The sequence below is a fragment of the Dermacentor silvarum genome, chromosome 7, assembly GCF_013339745.2.
Source record: "Dermacentor silvarum isolate Dsil-2018 chromosome 7, BIME_Dsil_1.4, whole genome shotgun sequence".
Taxonomy (NCBI): domain Eukaryota; kingdom Metazoa; phylum Arthropoda; class Arachnida; order Ixodida; family Ixodidae; genus Dermacentor; species Dermacentor silvarum.
The window spans coordinates 42,255,617-42,272,984 of record NC_051160.1 but is presented as its reverse complement, the minus strand read 5'-3'; the positions used below and the strand labels follow the sequence as shown (position 1 = coordinate 42,272,984).

General features: G+C 47.3%; 1 protein-coding gene across 1 annotated transcript in view; it reads right to left on the bottom strand.

Moving 5' to 3' along the window:
- Nucleotides 1–351: 351 nt before the first annotated feature.
- Nucleotides 352–17,368, bottom strand: part of LOC119458818 (phospholipid-transporting ATPase ABCA3-like) — a 61,439-nt gene continuing 44,422 nt past the window's right edge. The window contains exons 9-15 of the mRNA XM_049670577.1: nucleotides 16,876–16,993; nucleotides 16,057–16,211; nucleotides 12,775–12,930; nucleotides 10,643–10,815; nucleotides 10,283–10,496; nucleotides 6,653–6,815; nucleotides 352–521 (exon numbers count right to left, since the gene is read on the bottom strand). Of these exons, the coding sequence (XP_049526534.1) occupies nucleotides 472–521; nucleotides 6,653–6,815; nucleotides 10,283–10,496; nucleotides 10,643–10,815; nucleotides 12,775–12,930; nucleotides 16,057–16,211; nucleotides 16,876–16,993 (1,029 nt within the window). The 3' untranslated portion in view covers nucleotides 352–471. The remainder of the gene's footprint in view (nucleotides 522–6,652; nucleotides 6,816–10,282; nucleotides 10,497–10,642; nucleotides 10,816–12,774; nucleotides 12,931–16,056; nucleotides 16,212–16,875; nucleotides 16,994–17,368) is intronic.

Below are 17,368 nucleotides of genomic sequence, written 5' to 3'. Positions count from 1 at the left end.
TTTGTTGACGCAAAACTTTTGGGGCTGCTTTTGGGGCTCCCGCTAAATCGGCGAAATAGCGTGCCCGACGCAAAACCCAAACGCAGTTAGCGTCTCGCGCATGCGCAGTGGTGTCGACGCTATTTCTTTGGGGCCCCAAAACCTTTGGGGGGCCCCTATTCTAAAACTCTCTAATAAGCTATTTAGCCAAAGTGAAATTTCGTTGCCATTGGCTCACCAGCAGAGCCCTCTCGGCGATGGGGAAGAGGACGAAGTTGCTGCACATGAGGCTCGAGACGAGCGGTAGGAAGACGGAGCGAAGCACCTTGGGCAGCACTTCGCGGTACGTGTTCTGGCTCCGAATCTGCTCAGACTCGGCCTTGGTCGACGAGACGCCCTTGCCGTGGCGCGGCGGTGCCGCCACGTTGAAGCTAATCTTGGCCGTTGCAGACTTGGTGATGTTGCGCAGCCGCGCGCTGTTGAACCCCGTCATCACCAGCGGCGCCGTGTGCTGGATCTGGCCGTTGTACCACAGCACGGTACTGCGCGTAAGGGGACGGGAACCCGAGTCCCGGCCAATTCCCCATCAGACAGACAGACAAACAGACCAACGAAAAAAAATGGAGGACGCTTAAAGCGAGTGGAACACGATAGCATTCAAAGATCCCTGACTGCTCGTCACGCTTCCCGGCAACCGCAGCTTTCTTTCTTTTTTTTGAACACGAAAGTATTTTATTCCGGGATTCACGAATGACTCCCTGCAACGGATGTAACGGATGCCATCTAGGAGTGTTCAAGCGAAGTACTGCATCGTGACACTAACGAGCGCCGACAGGGAGCGCTTCGGTAGTCATAGCGCAGCGGAGGCTCCAACGCGGTGTAGCCATCGAATAAAGAACCAAGTGTAAACGGCTTCGTGACTTTGTAAACTCTTCATACTTTACCATACTTAATACTTTACTATACCGTACTTTAAAAATGTGCAAATGCCATGTAGCTGAACAGAACCTAGGTAATGTTTGCCGTCGCTTGAAGTACTCATTATTTAACATTCACCTAACTACATAAATCGTCTTTGTTAAACTTTTCAAATATTATAATTAGATGAAAATTGTCAATGAGAAAATTGTACAGTGGCATGAAAAACTCCCGATACAAATTTCTGTTGCTCAACACGTGCTATATAAAAGTTTTTCCGAGCGTGAAACAAGCCTGCGAATATATGCAAGGTGCCTCGAGCTGCCAGTCTCGTGGCAATTACGCGTTTACTCGCGGGCTTCATTCATGCTCGTAAAAACACTTATGTAGCCCGCATTGAGCAACAGAAAGCTGTATCGGGAGCTTTTCATGTTGCTCTAAACTTCCTCATTGAAACTTCTAATTATTCGAGAAGTTGAATAATTAATTAAGACGAAATATGTAACTATGGGAATGCCAAAAAGTAACACGAGTATCTCGAAGCGACTGCAAACAGCATTACCTTGGTTCTCTCGAGCTACGTGCCATTTGTACATTTCTAAAGTTTGGTGCAAGTTACGTGGGTCACCCTGTAAAAAAATAAGACGCGTGGCATACCCAGTCGCCTTAGTCATCTGGTAGCCGAAGTGCAGGTTAAAAACGTATTTGAACAATTTGTCGCTGGCAATGTCCAGCAGGTAGGCGTTGATGTCCGTGGTCAGCGGAAGGTGCTCCACGTCGTACTGGATCGGGGCATTATTGATCATTGGCTCCAGGTATTCCTCGCGAAATTTCTTCTCGGTGTCATCAGCTTGCGCGAAACCCTGCGCGAACGGTTGGCGTTTTTTATTTCTTCGTAGGTGCACACGTATCCAAGCAGTCAAACGACGATTAAACCGAACCGAGCCTTCGATTACCTAGACGTACGTTCAGAGAGCGTAATGCGTTGAAAACCACACCGGTTCACAGCACCCTGACGAGCACATACAGTCTAACCCGGATATATCGAATCCTGAAGGGGATCACAAGACAAAGTTCTATATATAGGTCATTCGACATTTAACATCAAAACTTTATACAAAAATTTTCAAGGGGATTTTACTGCTGTTCGTTATACACAATAATTCGTTATACGTGGATTCGATATATCCGGGTTTGACTGTATTACACTCCGTATTGTACGGCATGTCAACTGGTGAAAATAAAGCTTTTCTTTTTCTTCCATTTCCCACGCATGCCTAATTTCAATTTGCCTTTTTGAAAAACAGCCACCTTGAAGTTATCGATGGTCCCTAAAATATTGGCACCCCTTATGTACCTGGTCGTGATCTCCGCCCACGTGATTGCTTTATTCCTTCTCAGAACAACGCCTCAGTAAATGTTACGTGCCAGCTGGGCTAAACAAAGTGCCACAGGAATTACTTTAAGAATTAAATTCTGGGGTTTTACGAGCTAAAACCACGATATGATTACGAGGCAGGCCATAGTGGGGGACTCCGGATTAATTTTGACCACCTGGCGTTCTTTAACGTTTCGCCTCATCTAAGTACACGGGCGTTCTTTGCGTTTCGCCTCCATCTAAATGCGGCCGCCGCGGCCCGGATTCGATCCCGCAACCTCGAGCTTTGCAGCGCAACGCCAAGAAATTACTTTCTTGCTACAGTCACGGATAAGCGAGACGCATATTGCGCGAAAAATTATTTGGGTAATTTCTTAATTCTGTTGCTGTAGGTGTTATTCTCTTTCTGTGTATAAGTATATGTGTGCAACGTTGCTTTGTAATATTGCAATTTCTCTTACTTTTTCGTTTTCTCTCTTTTTTTTCTAATTCTGTTTCGTAATGAGTAGTGTAAAATGGTGATGTCAGTTACCTGGCGCTATCCCACAAGCTGCCCTGGCTTGGACAGGCATTATTATTATTATTATTATTATTATTATTATTATTATTATTATTATTATTATTATTATTATTATTATTATTATTATTATTATTATTATTATTATTATCTTCCTGTAAGATGTCTTGTTTCTATTTAATTCGCTTTCATTGGTGGAAAATAACCTGTAGGGAAACGCCTTAAAGGAGACCTGTCCTGTTAAAGATGAGTGGCAATTTATTTATTTATATATCATACACAGGACCTCATCGGCATTACAGTGCGTTCATCTAGGGCAGGGGGGGGGGGGGGGGGGGTTACATGCCTATATGAAGCGGATGTTTTACCTTTTACGAAGCTATTCGAATATTTACTTATCCCGCTATCACTTACCTACATGTATACCAGTCTAGCGGTGTGGATCAGAGAGCAAACGGGGATATATAGCTGATATTCTAGTTGAGATTAAGAGGAACAAATGGAGCTGGGCAGGCCATGCAATGCGTAGGACGGATAACGGGTGGATCATTAGAGTTACAGAATGGACACCAATAGAAGGGAAGCGCAGTCGAGGACGGCAGAAAACAATAGGTGGGGTGATGAAGTTACGAAATTTGCAGGCGCAATTAGGAATAGGCTAGCGGAAGACAGGGGTAATTGGAGATCGCAGGGAGAGGCCTTCGTCCTGCAGCCAGCAGTGGACATAAAAATAGGCTGATCATGATGATCTATCTATCTATCTATCTATCTATCTATCTATCTATCTATCTATCTATCTATCTATCTATCTATCTATCTATCTATCTATCTATCTGTCTATCTATCTAGATGATCTATATCTATCTGTCTATCTATCTAGATAATCTATCTATCTATCTAGACAATCTATCTATCTAATCTATCTATGGACATAAAAATAGGCTGATCATGATGATCTATCTATCTAGATAATCTATCTATCTATCTAGACAATCTATCTATCTAATCTATCTATCTAGACAATCTATCTGTCGATCTATCTATCTAGATAATCTATCTATCTATACGTCTATCTAATCTAACGAAATCCCGCTCACGTGCGCGATGCCGATGATGTCCGGGAAGCTGTACTTGAGCGTGTCGCCCGCGTGCAGGACGTCGCGCGTGCTGCCGTGCAGGCCCCAGATCTCGAGCAGGAAGAGCACCGTGAGCAGGCACTGGGGCAGCACCCAGCTGAAGAGCGGCATGCGCTTCTCGCGCCACGCGTGGATGGCACGCTTCACGAACACGGCCCGCGTGCGCGCCCACAGGGACGCCGGCTTGGACACCGTGTTCGCCAGCATCTTCACGTGGCGCGCTGCAGGGGCCGAAGCCGACGATTGTGACTGGTGAAGTGCTGAGCCCGAATGGCAAGACTAATTTGAGCGACTCGATTGATTGCTCGTTTAATCGATTGATTCATACAGTCACCCATCGGCTGACTGAACTATTAATTGATTGACCGGCTGATTTGGATTGTTTGCTCCAATGACTGGCTAGCATACTGACTTGATTAAGTGTTTGATTCGTCGGTTAATTGACTAGGTTCAACCTCTTAAAGCGACCCGGGAGCTGTACGCATAGATGATGCGTTTATATAATTGACTGAATGATCGAGCAGTTTTACTGATGAATCGACTGACTCGCGAGAAATTGAAATTATGTGGTTTTACGTGTCGAAACCACGATGTGATTATGAGGCACGCCGTAGTGGGGGACTAAAGATTAACTTTTTAACGGGTCCCCTATGTACGCTACAGGGGTTAAGGATCGCACAAACAGCGATGAAACAAAAAATGTTAGGCCTTATTATACGTTAAGAGACAGGAAGAGAGCGGTGTGGATCAGAGAGCAAACTGGGACAGCCGATAATCTAATTGACATTAAGAGGAACAAATGGAGCTGGGCAGGCCATGTAATGCGTAGGATGGATAACCGGTGGACCAATAGAGTTACAGAATGGATACCAAGAGAAGGAAAGTGCAGTCGAGGATGGCAGAAAGCTAGGTCGGGTGAAGTTAGGAAATTTGCACGCGCGAGTTGGAATCAGCTAGCGCAAGACAGGGATAATTGGAGGTCTTCGTTCTGCAGTGGGCATAAATATATGCTGATGCGATAATGCTGCTGCTGATAATGATAATAGTGGCCCTTTCAGAGGGCGCTGGCGGCATGAAATAAGAGAGCAAGCCTGTACAGCATAATCTAGACGGTGTTAACAGTAAGACATGGAGTCGGATAGGTCATATTGTGCGTATAGACGACAATCGGTGGTCTGTTAGACCAACAACGGGTACTAAGGGAATTGGAAGTGTGCAGTCGAGAACGACCAGGGGATAGTCGAGGATGACCCGGGGACGAAGTAGGGAGACTAGAAACTTCGTAAGCACAGGATGGAGCTGAGTGACCCAGGATTGGATTAAGCGGAGATCGATGGGAGAGCCCTTCCTCCTGTTAGTAAATAATAATATTTCCAAAGTGTACGTAGTGACAATGAAGATCCAGGAAAACTGCCAGCAAGGATTTATATTATAAATCGAAAATTTCATGGGGCGGACTCGAATGCCCAGAAAGAAGGCAGGGCTATCAAAAAAAAAAAGGAAGCCTTTATTTGCAGCCTACAGATTAGGCGGCGAGGAAAGTCGCGTATGAAAGGGACAAATTGTCATCCACCCCCCGAAGCTACAAAATAAACTCGTAGGACTTTCTCAGAGAGAAAGCTTCCTTGAAGCTTAGAGTTGCAGTAGGGTGGATGGCGATTTCTCCTTTCGTGTACCTTCCGCCACATCGCGGGCTTCTGCAGAACTGATTTGACAAAGTCGCGTATCGTCGATTCAGAACGGATGGCTAAAGTCCGTCTGCCATTGTACACGTATATCACAGTGCATTCGAGAAAGGTCGTGCTTTCGAGAATATGCAACACTGGATAGTGTTAGTTGGTTTCAGCTTCGCGTGATACGCGATATACGCTACCACGATACGTGATACGTTGTATATTGTCACTATATATTATGGCTTACGCGATGATGAGTGGGATGCTGAAACGTTATCTCTCGGCATGTTTACCGCGGTTCGGCGGAGACGTGGCGCATACGTAGATACGTATCACGGCAACTTATCGCGCAACGCTAAACCTCTCGTATTCGCGTCGCGCCCACAATCTGATCAAACAATACATTTCGGTGATATACAATTGGCGACAGCAGTCAAGAAATTATGTGCCAAGCGATAACTTGATAGCGACGATAATCCGGTGAAAAGCGGTGACCGACATCAAGCGGACACCTATGCGCAGCAATATCCCCGAAAGTGATGCATGCAATATACATGGCATATATTTTTCTACTGAAATTGCCAGAGGGCGCTGCGATCGTGCACCTACTACGGATTTGTCTAATCTTCGTGCCTGTGGCTCGAGACGTTCTTGCCACTTCCATTTATTACGCTCCATTTGCTTTTATTCAAGCAATCTCTCTGTGCTAAGCGTACAATGCAAATAAGACTGCGTGCATGCATACCTACGCAGTAATGTTGCATTATCGCAACTATATTTTGTTGCAGCTGTCAGTCTGCAACGTGACAAAGCCGTTCGAAGCCACAAGGACGAAATTCGGGGAAGTCCATGTGGTATATATACCCCACCATTTCCATGCTGACTGAACGGCTACGCTTGCATCTCTCTATTTGTGTACTAGCGCCAGAGTTTCTTCCTCTTGTAGTAACTCAAAATTATATGCATGGCCTCCGAGAATGCAAGTCAGCGCTCTCAATCTCTGAGGCCATGATACACGATCCTTCGTAATGGCAACGAGAACAAGCCTCACCCTTGGTCTCGACGGCGCCGGCGGCGTCGTCTTCGCGCTCCTTCTTGCGCTGCGAGCGGTGCACGTGGTACTCCTCGCCCACGCGGATCAGCACATCCTCCAGCGACGTCATGGACAGGCCGACGGACTCGACGCCCAGCTCCTCGGTGCGGGACTCCAGGTCCTGCGCATCCGGGGGAAATATACAGGGCGTTTCAGCGAAATCTTTAAAATTTTTTTTAAAGGTTGCCTGTAACCGATTACGCAATTCAAGTTCATGAGCTGGTCTACTCGAAGAGGCGGACATTACTTGCACAAAAGATTGAAATGCATAATCGAATAATTAACAACCATTCACTAATTCAGTTTTTAACTACTTACCTTATTGCAAATTACAAATTCCAGCCGTGGAGTTCGCAAGGCGGATCCACTTGAAACGAATTCTCAGGATGACGCCAGTTTCGAGATATTAAATTCCCGAACTTTGTGGAGAAATGCATTGGCGTTCCAGTTACGTTATTAACCAAATGTCTTGTGCATTGAAGCAAGAGAGTAACTAGAATCCCCAATAGAAGCGAATCCCCAATAGAAGTGCATTTGGAAGACAGTCTGCAGATAGTCAACAGAATTTTCTCTTGGTTGACTTCCCTTCATTTGTACATTTCCCTTTGCGATGTCGACGTACTGTCTATGGCGAAAGTTGTCAACACACCTGTTTCGTTTGGCCTATTAAGAATTACTATAGGCGCAGCATTTAAGAACAGCAAGAAAGCATCGTATATATTACAGAAGCAATGAGCAGTAGCTGATACTGGGGTAGCTGATACTCCATTTATGTCCACTGCAAAACGAAGGCGCCTCTTCCAGCCCCCTCCAATTACCCCTGTCTAGTTTCAGTTGAGCCGGTGTTATGCCTGTAAATGCCACAATTTCATCACACTACCGAATTATCTGCCGTCCTCGACTGCGTTCCCCTTCCCTTGGCTATTCACTAAATGCGTAGGAGTATTCACGCTATTAGCTTGGAAATTAGCAGTGAGGACCAACCGAGAATATTTCAACGACCTGCGGTTTACAGTTGACATTGTCAGCAACGCTGGGGATGAATTGAAACAAATAAATGAAGGGATTGGCCGACAAGGTTCAAGAGTACGGTTGAAGTTTAATATGCATAGGACAAAGGTAATGTCCAATAGGCTGGCAAGAGAACGGTAATACATGGTTGGTCATCAGCGTCTAGAATCTGTGCAATAGTATGTTTATCTAGGCCACTTACCTACCCTGATGAAGCGCAGGAGATTTACAGAAGAGTAAAAAGTGGGTTCGAACGCATATATACCGCAGGCATTACCGAATTATGGCCGGCAGCTTACCGCTGTCCTCGAAAACAAGAGTGAAAACAAACAAAAAGGGATAGCGACTGCAACTTTTGCTGTGTAACACGCGCATCAATATGACTTTTGGCGAAACACGAGCATCAGTGTGTTCCATGCGCTGCTTGTGTCGCGTGCAGAATTAATTTAAGCTGCGCGGTCGGGTTTATTTGGGACAAACGGGCCAGTGCCTGAACGACACGCCGCGACAGCACTTTAGATATTTCAAATTAGGAGAAAGCCCGAAGCTTGCTTTACACGGCAAAGGTTGCGGTTGCTATCCACGGTTCAAGATTGCGGAGGTTGTCGGCCGTGGAAAAAAGTTGTCCCAGTTTCACCTGAAAGGCGAAACATCAATTGCGATAGCAAATTTGTAGAGAGCTATGCGGAGTAATGATAGTAGCTTTATCAGCTGTATAAACTTGGACATGCAGCAGCACCGGCAACACGCAGAACTGTAGTCGACGCCGTCTGCGTTTTGCCCGCGTTCGCACAAAATGCGTACGGCGTTGGTGACTGTGCCGGAGCCTCTGATATAAATAGGCACTTGGTGCCGCAGCTAAACGTCGCCTCCCTTCCCTCCCCCCCCGCCCCCCTCCCCGCCACGGCCTTTCGCGCGTCGGAAGAAGGCGCGTTTGTTCTACATATATGGTGATTGTAAAGGAGGAAAGAGACGCCTACTTCTGCAGCCCTTAAGGGAGCACGGCGCAGAACGGGCGTTTTTTCTTCGCCGTGCGTTCACTCCCCGTGAAAGCGCGCGTCCCTCGCGCCCTTTCACTCGCACATACAGCGTTCGGCGCGCGGCGACGATTTCATCTCCACTGACGTCATACGGAACCTCACGGCAACGGCGACGGCGGCGCCGACGGCAGAAATCTGCTTTGGCGTGTCCATGTAATTGATATCGCAATAAAACTAAATTCGAACGGGAGTTTAAAAGACCACTGATCACCGGCGACATTGCGCCGTGCGGAGTCGTTTAAAATATAAGTGTACCAACAACGTGTGCCTATTACTGAGATACAGAAAGAGTATTACGACAAGGGTAGAATTTAAAAAAAAGGTTGTTGCTGTTTCACCTGAAAGGCGAAGCATCAATTGCGATACCAAATTTGTAGGGAGCTATACGGAGTGATGATAGTAGCTTTATCACCTGTATAAATTTGGACATGCAGCAGCACCGGCCACACGCAGAACTGTTGTCGACGCCGTCGGCGTTTTGCCCGCGTTCGCACAAAATGCGTGCGGCGTTGGTGACTGTTGCCGGAGCCTCTGATATAAATAGGCAATTGGTGCCGCAGCTAAACGTCGCCTCCCTTCCCTCCCCCTCCCCCCACGGCCTTTCGTGAGTCGGAAGAAGGCGCGTTTGCTCTACATAGATGGTGATTGTAAAGGAGGAAAGAGACGCCTACTTCTGCAGCCCTTAAGGGAGCACGGCGCAGAACGCGCATTTGTTTTCCGCCGTGCGTTCACTCCCCGTGAAAGCGCGCGTCCCTCGCGCCCTTTCACTCGCACATACAGCGTTCGGCGGCGCGCGGCGACGATTTCATCTCCATTGACGTCATACGGAACCTCACGGCGACGGCGACGGCAACGGCAACGGCGACGACGACGGCGACGGCAGAAATCTGCTTTAGAGTGTCCATATAATTGCTATCGCAATAAAAGACGGTCGAGACATCGCATTACTCAACAAAACGGAGCTGCTACTTAACACGATCTCCACTTCGTATAACCATGGGCTTCATTGCGCATATCTGCTGGACAAAACCGGCATGTAAGCGGACTGGTTTGTCCCGTACCCCGGTAACACCGTGAACGTGCCCACTCTCGTAGAAGCCTGCGCCAATCGGGCATATAAATGCACTAGTAAGCTAAGCTGCAGAAAGTGTGTCGATCCTGGAGATTGTCCAATAGTAAACCTAGCCGCTTCCGCACATGATGCAATGGGAACCGCTGATCTCAGAGACATTCGTATCGGTAACGTGGTGGGGGTCTACGGGTCTTGCCGGGCGGGCCCGTAATGGCTATGCTGCAAAATGCTTTCCAGAAGATGAACAGTTTTAAACCACCTAATTACCCGATTCACGAAAGCTTCGCTTGAAATATATTCCAACTTAAACGTTAAAATCTATGCTGAAGTTGCTTTCTTTTTACTGAACAGCTAACCGACTTCAATGATGGTATAATCTCGAGGTTCCCGGAAAGTATCGTCCTTTCGCTGGAATGATGGAAATCCTGATCACCGCGCATGGCAAAAACAAGGGGATGCACGCACCCTGAACATCTCGATGATGATCTTGGTGGCTATCATCTGGCCGATGATGAAGACCACCTCGTTGTCCGAGTCACTCTGGACGCGCGCCTTGGGCGCGTACTTGCGCAGCAAGGTCGTGATGGTCGCCACCTTGCACTTCCGTTGCATCTTGGTGATGTTCATGCGGTAGCCGGTACCGAAGCGCTGCTTCAGGAACGTCGGCGCGCCGCAGCACCTGAATGCGTCGGAAGGAATGTCCATCTAATATGAGTGTCACTTTGTGGCACAATTTTATCTATCTATCTATCTATCTATCTATCTATCTATCTATCTATCTATCTATCTATCTATCTATCTATCTATCTATCTATTGGCGCGTACCGTATGCGGCCGTTGGCCATGACGGCGACGCGATCGCCAAGCACATCGGCCTCGTACAGTTGCTGCGTGGTCATCAAGACGCAGGTGGTGCGCCGAAGCTTGAGCAGCAGCTCCCAGAGGTCGCGGCAGCCGTCCTGGTCCATGTTGGTCGTCGGCTCGTCCAGGATCACCAACTGGGAGAGAGAGAGAGAGATAAGGTATTTCGATTATTCGATCACCATGCAGCATCGCCAGTGCAACTACTAAAAGAACGTCTGCGCGGTTCTTCGCACTTCTGGCACGAACGAGTACAACAGAGTTGCGAAAGAACTGAAAGCTGGGCGAGTTGGCAATTATTCGCGGTAAAACTGTAGCGCACACAAAAGACGGACACATTTGTTCACAAAGAGAGGTAGTTTACAAACAGCGCATGTTTGTAAAACTACCTGTGTGCTTCGTTTACCATGAACAACAAATTTGGTCCAATCCTAACAGGGCTGTGCGAGCAATACCGTAAGGTTTGGTAAGTACCAGGAATCTTGCGTACTTCGTTGAATACATGGTGAACGAGGATGGTGAATCGGGCGAGTTAGAACTTATCCACGATAGCAGTGCACGTTAGACGAATACAACAGAAGAGAAAGACGGGACAAGTGCTGTCTGGCAACTTAAGCTTTATCGGAAACGAAATGTGACGTATACAGTATGAAAACAAAAAACAAAACCACAATGACGCATCAGTGCGGTTCAGTTATGCAGAAGACCACAACGAGAAGTTACGAGCGGTAAAGGAATGCTATCTCCTTTGTCATAGCAATGGAATGCTGGCAAGCACACAGGCTGTTTGAAAATCCAGAACGCTTCAGTAATTTCCCGATGGCGGCAATTGTTACGCGTAGCGATTATACACGTCACGTTTCGTTTCCAATAAAGTTTCAGCTGCCAGACAGTGCTTGCCTCGTCTTTCTCTTGCCTTGTTTTCGTTTACCGATCGCGGCTGTCACGGACAGGTGAAGGAACAGCACAAACATGGGACGGCAGGCTAGAAGACCTGTGCCTTCCTCTGGACTGTGCCTTTGGTTGTCGCTAAGTGTTTGCGCCGTGTTTTCGACATGCTAATCCACCCTGCCTCGATCGATGCATATGCGACTTTGTAAGAACGAATTACACTGAGCCCTTTAGGTACGCATGTGTTGGGGAATGAACTGCTAGATTATTATATGTACCCATTACTCCGTACGACAATAGCATGAGAACAAGAAAGGCGCCATTCCGGAGCCTGCCACCACCACATGCCTTCATATACCATGTACCTTAGGAGTGGCCACCCCCATGTGCCTTCTCATAGCATGTACCTTAGCAACGGCCACACCCATATGACTTCATATACCATGTACAATCACGCTCTGTATACGGGCTACAGCGCGATAGGGCGTATCAAAGCTGTTGCGCGTTGTAGCTCATACTGAGCGTGATAGTGCCGTAGGAGCGGCCGCCACCATATGCCTTCACATACCATGTACCTTAGGAGTGACCGACACCATGTACTTCCATTCATTATCATCATTATCATCATCATCACCCATGTTTATTTCCACTGCAGGACGTAGGCCTCTCCCTGCGATGTCCAGTCATCACTGTGTTGCGCTAGCTGATCCCAACTTGCGCCTGCAAATTTCCTAACTTCATCACCCCATCTAGTTTTCTGCCGTCATCGACTGCGCTTCCCTTCTCTTGGTACCCATTCTGTAACTCTAATGTTCCACCGGTTATTCATCCTACGAATTACATGGCCTACCCAGCTCCATTTTTTTCTCTTAATGTCAATTAGAATATTGGCTATCTCCGTTTGCTCACTGATCCACACCGCTATCTTCCTGTCTATTAATGTCAATTAGAATATTGGCAGTCCCCGGCCGTTTACTCTCTGAACCACACCGCCCTCTTCCCGACTCTAAACGTTAGGCCTAGCATTTTTCATTCCATCGCTCTTAGCAATTTTCGTTCCATTGCCATATACCATGTACCTTAGGAGTGGCCAACACCATGTACCTTCATATATCATCTACCTTAGGAGTGGCCAACACCATGTGCCTCCATATGCCATGTACTTTAGGAGTGGCCAACACCATATACCTTAATATACCGCGTACCTTAGGAGTGGCCACGATGGCAATCGCGGTGCACAGGCGTCGCTGTAGACCAGGCACCAAGTTTACAGCCAGTACCGAACGGTGTTCCATGAGGCTGGCGTCGTGCAGAAGGGTCACCACCTCCAGCTGGACCTTGTTCAGCGGAATGCCCTTGATCTGGGAGCACAGCGGGACAAAGCGCACCTCAGAGAGCCGCAATACGCTATCCCGAAGTAAAGCGCACACCACAACCCAATGAAAAGAGGCTCGTCAAGCATTGATGCGTAAGAACAGCAAATAATTGTATCGTTCAAGCGATACTCAAAAGGTTTTAACGTAGAGAAAATACACAGTGCTTTATGAACGTGCCGTAGTGGTTGGCTATCCGGATTATTTTGACCACCCGGGGTTCCTTAGCCCGCAACTAAATCTTAAGTTCACGAGTGCGTTTCCATCTATCAAACACGCGAGCTTGGGGTCAGCGCCACAACGCCATATCCACTAGACCACCGCCGCGCGTGGGACACTAATAAGAAACACTAACCCCGGTGTTCGCAAACAGTCCTCGGCTTGAAGCACTTCTTTCACTCTACCCGAGTTGAGCGCAGCGCCACCCCTCGATTGAAGAAGCCACTACACTTCTCAAGAATGACCGTGGAGTGGCAATGAAGCGCAATGAACGCCTCTACCGAGGGGCGGCGCTGCCATCAACTTTCGCGTACTTTCTAGAGTAGAGGTGGAGTGTTGAGTGGAGGAACATTCTAGAATAAGGGGGTAAGTCAGTTTAGGTAGATGAAGTATAGACCGAAATTATTTTCGTTCTTAATCTGACGGTGATAGGTTGATCATTGGAAGAGAAAATAAGGCCCTACTTTCACTTCTTCAATTTCGCGCCGAAAACCCCAACGCCTATACGTGTGTGTGACGTCACAAATTTCAAAGTACCTTCTAGAATTTGGGACCCTTGTGGGACCAGTAAATGTTATCGAAACTTGGCAATTTCGGTCTTAGGCACGGTTAGAGTACAGAGTAGTCGTTTTCCGATAAACAAAAAAAAAATTATGGGGTTTTACGTGCCAAAACCACGATCTGATTATGAGGCACGTCGTAGTGGGGGAATCCGGAAATTTGGACCACCTGGGGCTCTTTAACGTGCACCTAAATCTAAGTACACGGGTGTTTTCAGTTTCCTCGGCCCGAGTAGAGGCTGGCTGAAACTGCGCTATCGAAGCTTCCACAAGATGATGCGGAAGCTTCGAGTTTTGCGTCGTCATGCACTTGCCTTTCGTTGTTGAGTCTTTGCTGTTTTGTTAGGCTTCATGCGTTCACTCTTATATGATATATGGGCATGCCCCATCCAATTTAGCATATACGGTATATGGGAACATATATGTACACTAGTACATGTGGGTTTATTAGATATAGGCGATAGGGGATTTTTGGATAGGGTAGCTTTTCGTTATTGCAGAAGCATAATTTACTGTCGTACATCAACATATTTTTCACTTTAGTGTCACTTGAAGACTAAGCGCGTTTCACGCATTGCCTTCGCTGCGCTGGCGACAGCCTCTAATTAGGTTTAAATCGTTTACTTAATGAACTGCGAGCCTCCCGATTAGCTCAGACCCTAGGGCCACCACCGTGCAAGTGCGTTGGTCCCGGGCTCAATCCTCAGTCCAGGGCTTGTTTTTATGCAACTGCGAAGCTTTCTTCCCGAGAAACCCGCATGGTTTATTTAACAGCTTTGTGCTATAATCTTGGGTGGATAACAAGATTTTTATTTCTAAGACCATGCGCAACGAAATACATTTTAGCTTTTAGCGCACAAAAGACACAGGGACAGTTTAGACAAATACATCATTCTCGCGCAACGGTAGGCCCAGACGGTCCACACATTTCTTCACCTAAACGAAACCACACACGTGATCTAAACGTACGTTTTCTTTGTTAAATTTGGAAAGTTTTCAAGACTTTTTTTTTTTCGCACGGGTTCATCACACTCGAAAGATTTACACAGTACATGCTTGTTGTCCGCGTGCATGCGTGGGAAGATTTATAGACAGAACTGTGCTTATTAAGGCGAAGCCTTAGTAAGTAGAGTTCTGCCGTGTCTTTGATGGCGGTGCCCTTGGCGGAAATGCGTCGTGGCGAAAAATGGCTGACGCCGCAAGAAATGCTAGGTTTGACGTCACATTTCTGAAGGAGGTTCCTGTAAACAAAGTAAATCAGTGCCTTTGAAAATAAAATTTCGTACAATTCGGTTTGGGTGGGAACCGAACCCGGGCCTCCGAGGTGCGAGACCAGCACGCTTCCCTGAAGCCACGGCTGCTCCACAGTTGTGGCTTACTAAATGTGTGCCTAGTGCGTGCGTGATTGCACACGTCACGTGTCGCAGCCATCTCGCTGAATAAAGGTGTGACCTAGTGCGCGCACTAACATGCTGCACTTGAGGTACTACGTTAAGTGTTCATATGTAGCGTTCAGGAGGTCGCCTTAGTGCCACACGTGTACTTTCCATTACGGCTCGTTATGTCTTGCAATGAGTCTAGTCCCGGTTGTATAACTTAATGCATCACCAACATGGCATAGAAGGAAGTCTAGCCCCGATTGTGTAAGTTCAAGTTTTATCAAATGTGCAGCAGGCTTTCACTTTCTTGTGTTACAGGAGTGTAACACCTGTGAAACTTTTTGCAAAGTAAGCTTGCGAACAGCCCTAGAAAACACGCGGGACATCACAGAAGCGACGCCTTCAGTAAGCACTAACAACAGTCAGTGTGCCGGGTGGATGTCCTGTCCGCCCTGTCACCGGTGCCGTTTAATGTAACCAGGCCACCAACGGTACAGCTTGACGTTTATCTCCTTCTCAGTCTCCGTTTCAGCTGATGATACGCACGCTATCGCATGAAGAAAGGAGTGCGGACTCGCCAGATAAGCGAGTCGGCCACAATATCTGATTTCAGCTTCGTCTAGAGAACATAGGTGGCGCTGAAAGTTGGTGAAATCTAGTAGGTTAAGGTCAGAGTACAGAGATAGAGGTTTTAATAAAGAGAAGCTATATACATTACTGAGAGGCAAATATGCTAGCCTGTAATAGACGTAAGAAGCCCGATTAGTTCAAGCAGGTTAGGCGACTATTTGTCGGCTAACCATTTCGAAGGGTATGTCAGTAGAAACCATCAAATGATCACCGTCATATAATATATAGTCGTACGTCTTTCTGGTAACCTGGTAATCACAAAAATGATATGCGTTTTCGGACAAGCTATAAAGCAAGCGATCGGTGCCCGCAGCTGTTACACGTACGATGGCGAAGAACATGAGGTGCTCCTCGACGGTGAGGTCGTCGAACAAGACATTGTACTGGGGGCAGTAGCCGATGCTCTGGCGGGCGTCGCGGGTGCAGATCCTTACGTCGTAGGCGCCGACAAGGGCGCTCCCCGAGGTGCAGTCCACGAAGCCTGCGCGATAAGCATGCGATAAACAGCCAGTTTAAGCCGGACCACCTATAGCACGCGTTCTTTTGTGACATACGTAAGCATTTTATTAACGATGATTATAGTTATCTTTTCTATAGCTCATTTGAATTGACAAGAACTTGTATACGTATACGTGTATACGTATACGATGCTCACGCCGCATGGAGACAGCACACACACGATGGATCAACTTGTACGCATAGCCACTTATACTACCTCACGAAATGTGCTGGTTAATGAATTTGTTATTTACAGAAACATAAAACTACATTTATAAGAACCTTAAATGCAACAAATATGCACTTTCAAGCATTCGCACAACTCCGACAATTATCGCAGATGGGTTCTGCCAGAATTGTTTTTCTGTCTCTCTCTCTCTCTCTCTCTCTCTCTCTATCTCTTATTTTCTATTGCTTCTGCCCCAAAACCTGAGGTCTAAGACGTGCTTCCGTCTCTCGCAATCGCTTCCGTCGCATGCAGCCGGCAAAAGCATAGCCTTCGAGATCTGCATCTGTTACCCAGAGGGCGCTGTCGCTGGGGCGTGGATTTGCACACCACCTATCGCGCTGCCTTTTAGATGCCACTCCAAGCCAGCGTTCATTAAGTATTGAATGTTGAGTGCACGGCTTGCGTAGCATCGTCTCACCAGTGATCATGTTCAGAAGGGTGGTCTTCCCAGCACCGTTGTGCCCGAGCAGCACAGTGATCTGGTTGTTGTAGATTCGCAGGCAGGCGTCGTCGACGGCGACCACACCGTCGTAGTCCTGCGTACATGTCGCGTGCCAATCGGTGGCACCCCATATCTGTATGCCCGCAATAACTTTCTTCTGCACGCAGCGTTACACGTAACGTCACATACGCCATAATTATTGTCCTATATTCGCAGCTTCCACTATGATTCTGAGGCTGTAAGAATTGAGAAAACGCGTAGCATTTCACCGTGCTCATTGTGCGACAATATGGCTGCCTCGATAACGTCAGTACATAGTCCTAGTACGACCATATGCCGAGTGGTAAAGTGGTATGGTTAAACCCCCGTAATGTCGAGCGTTGTTTTAAGTGCGACGCCCGCGCTTTCGGCTCGAAACACGCTTGGTTATTCAGCGTTCGTAAAAACCGATGGAGCGCTGCTTCTCGGA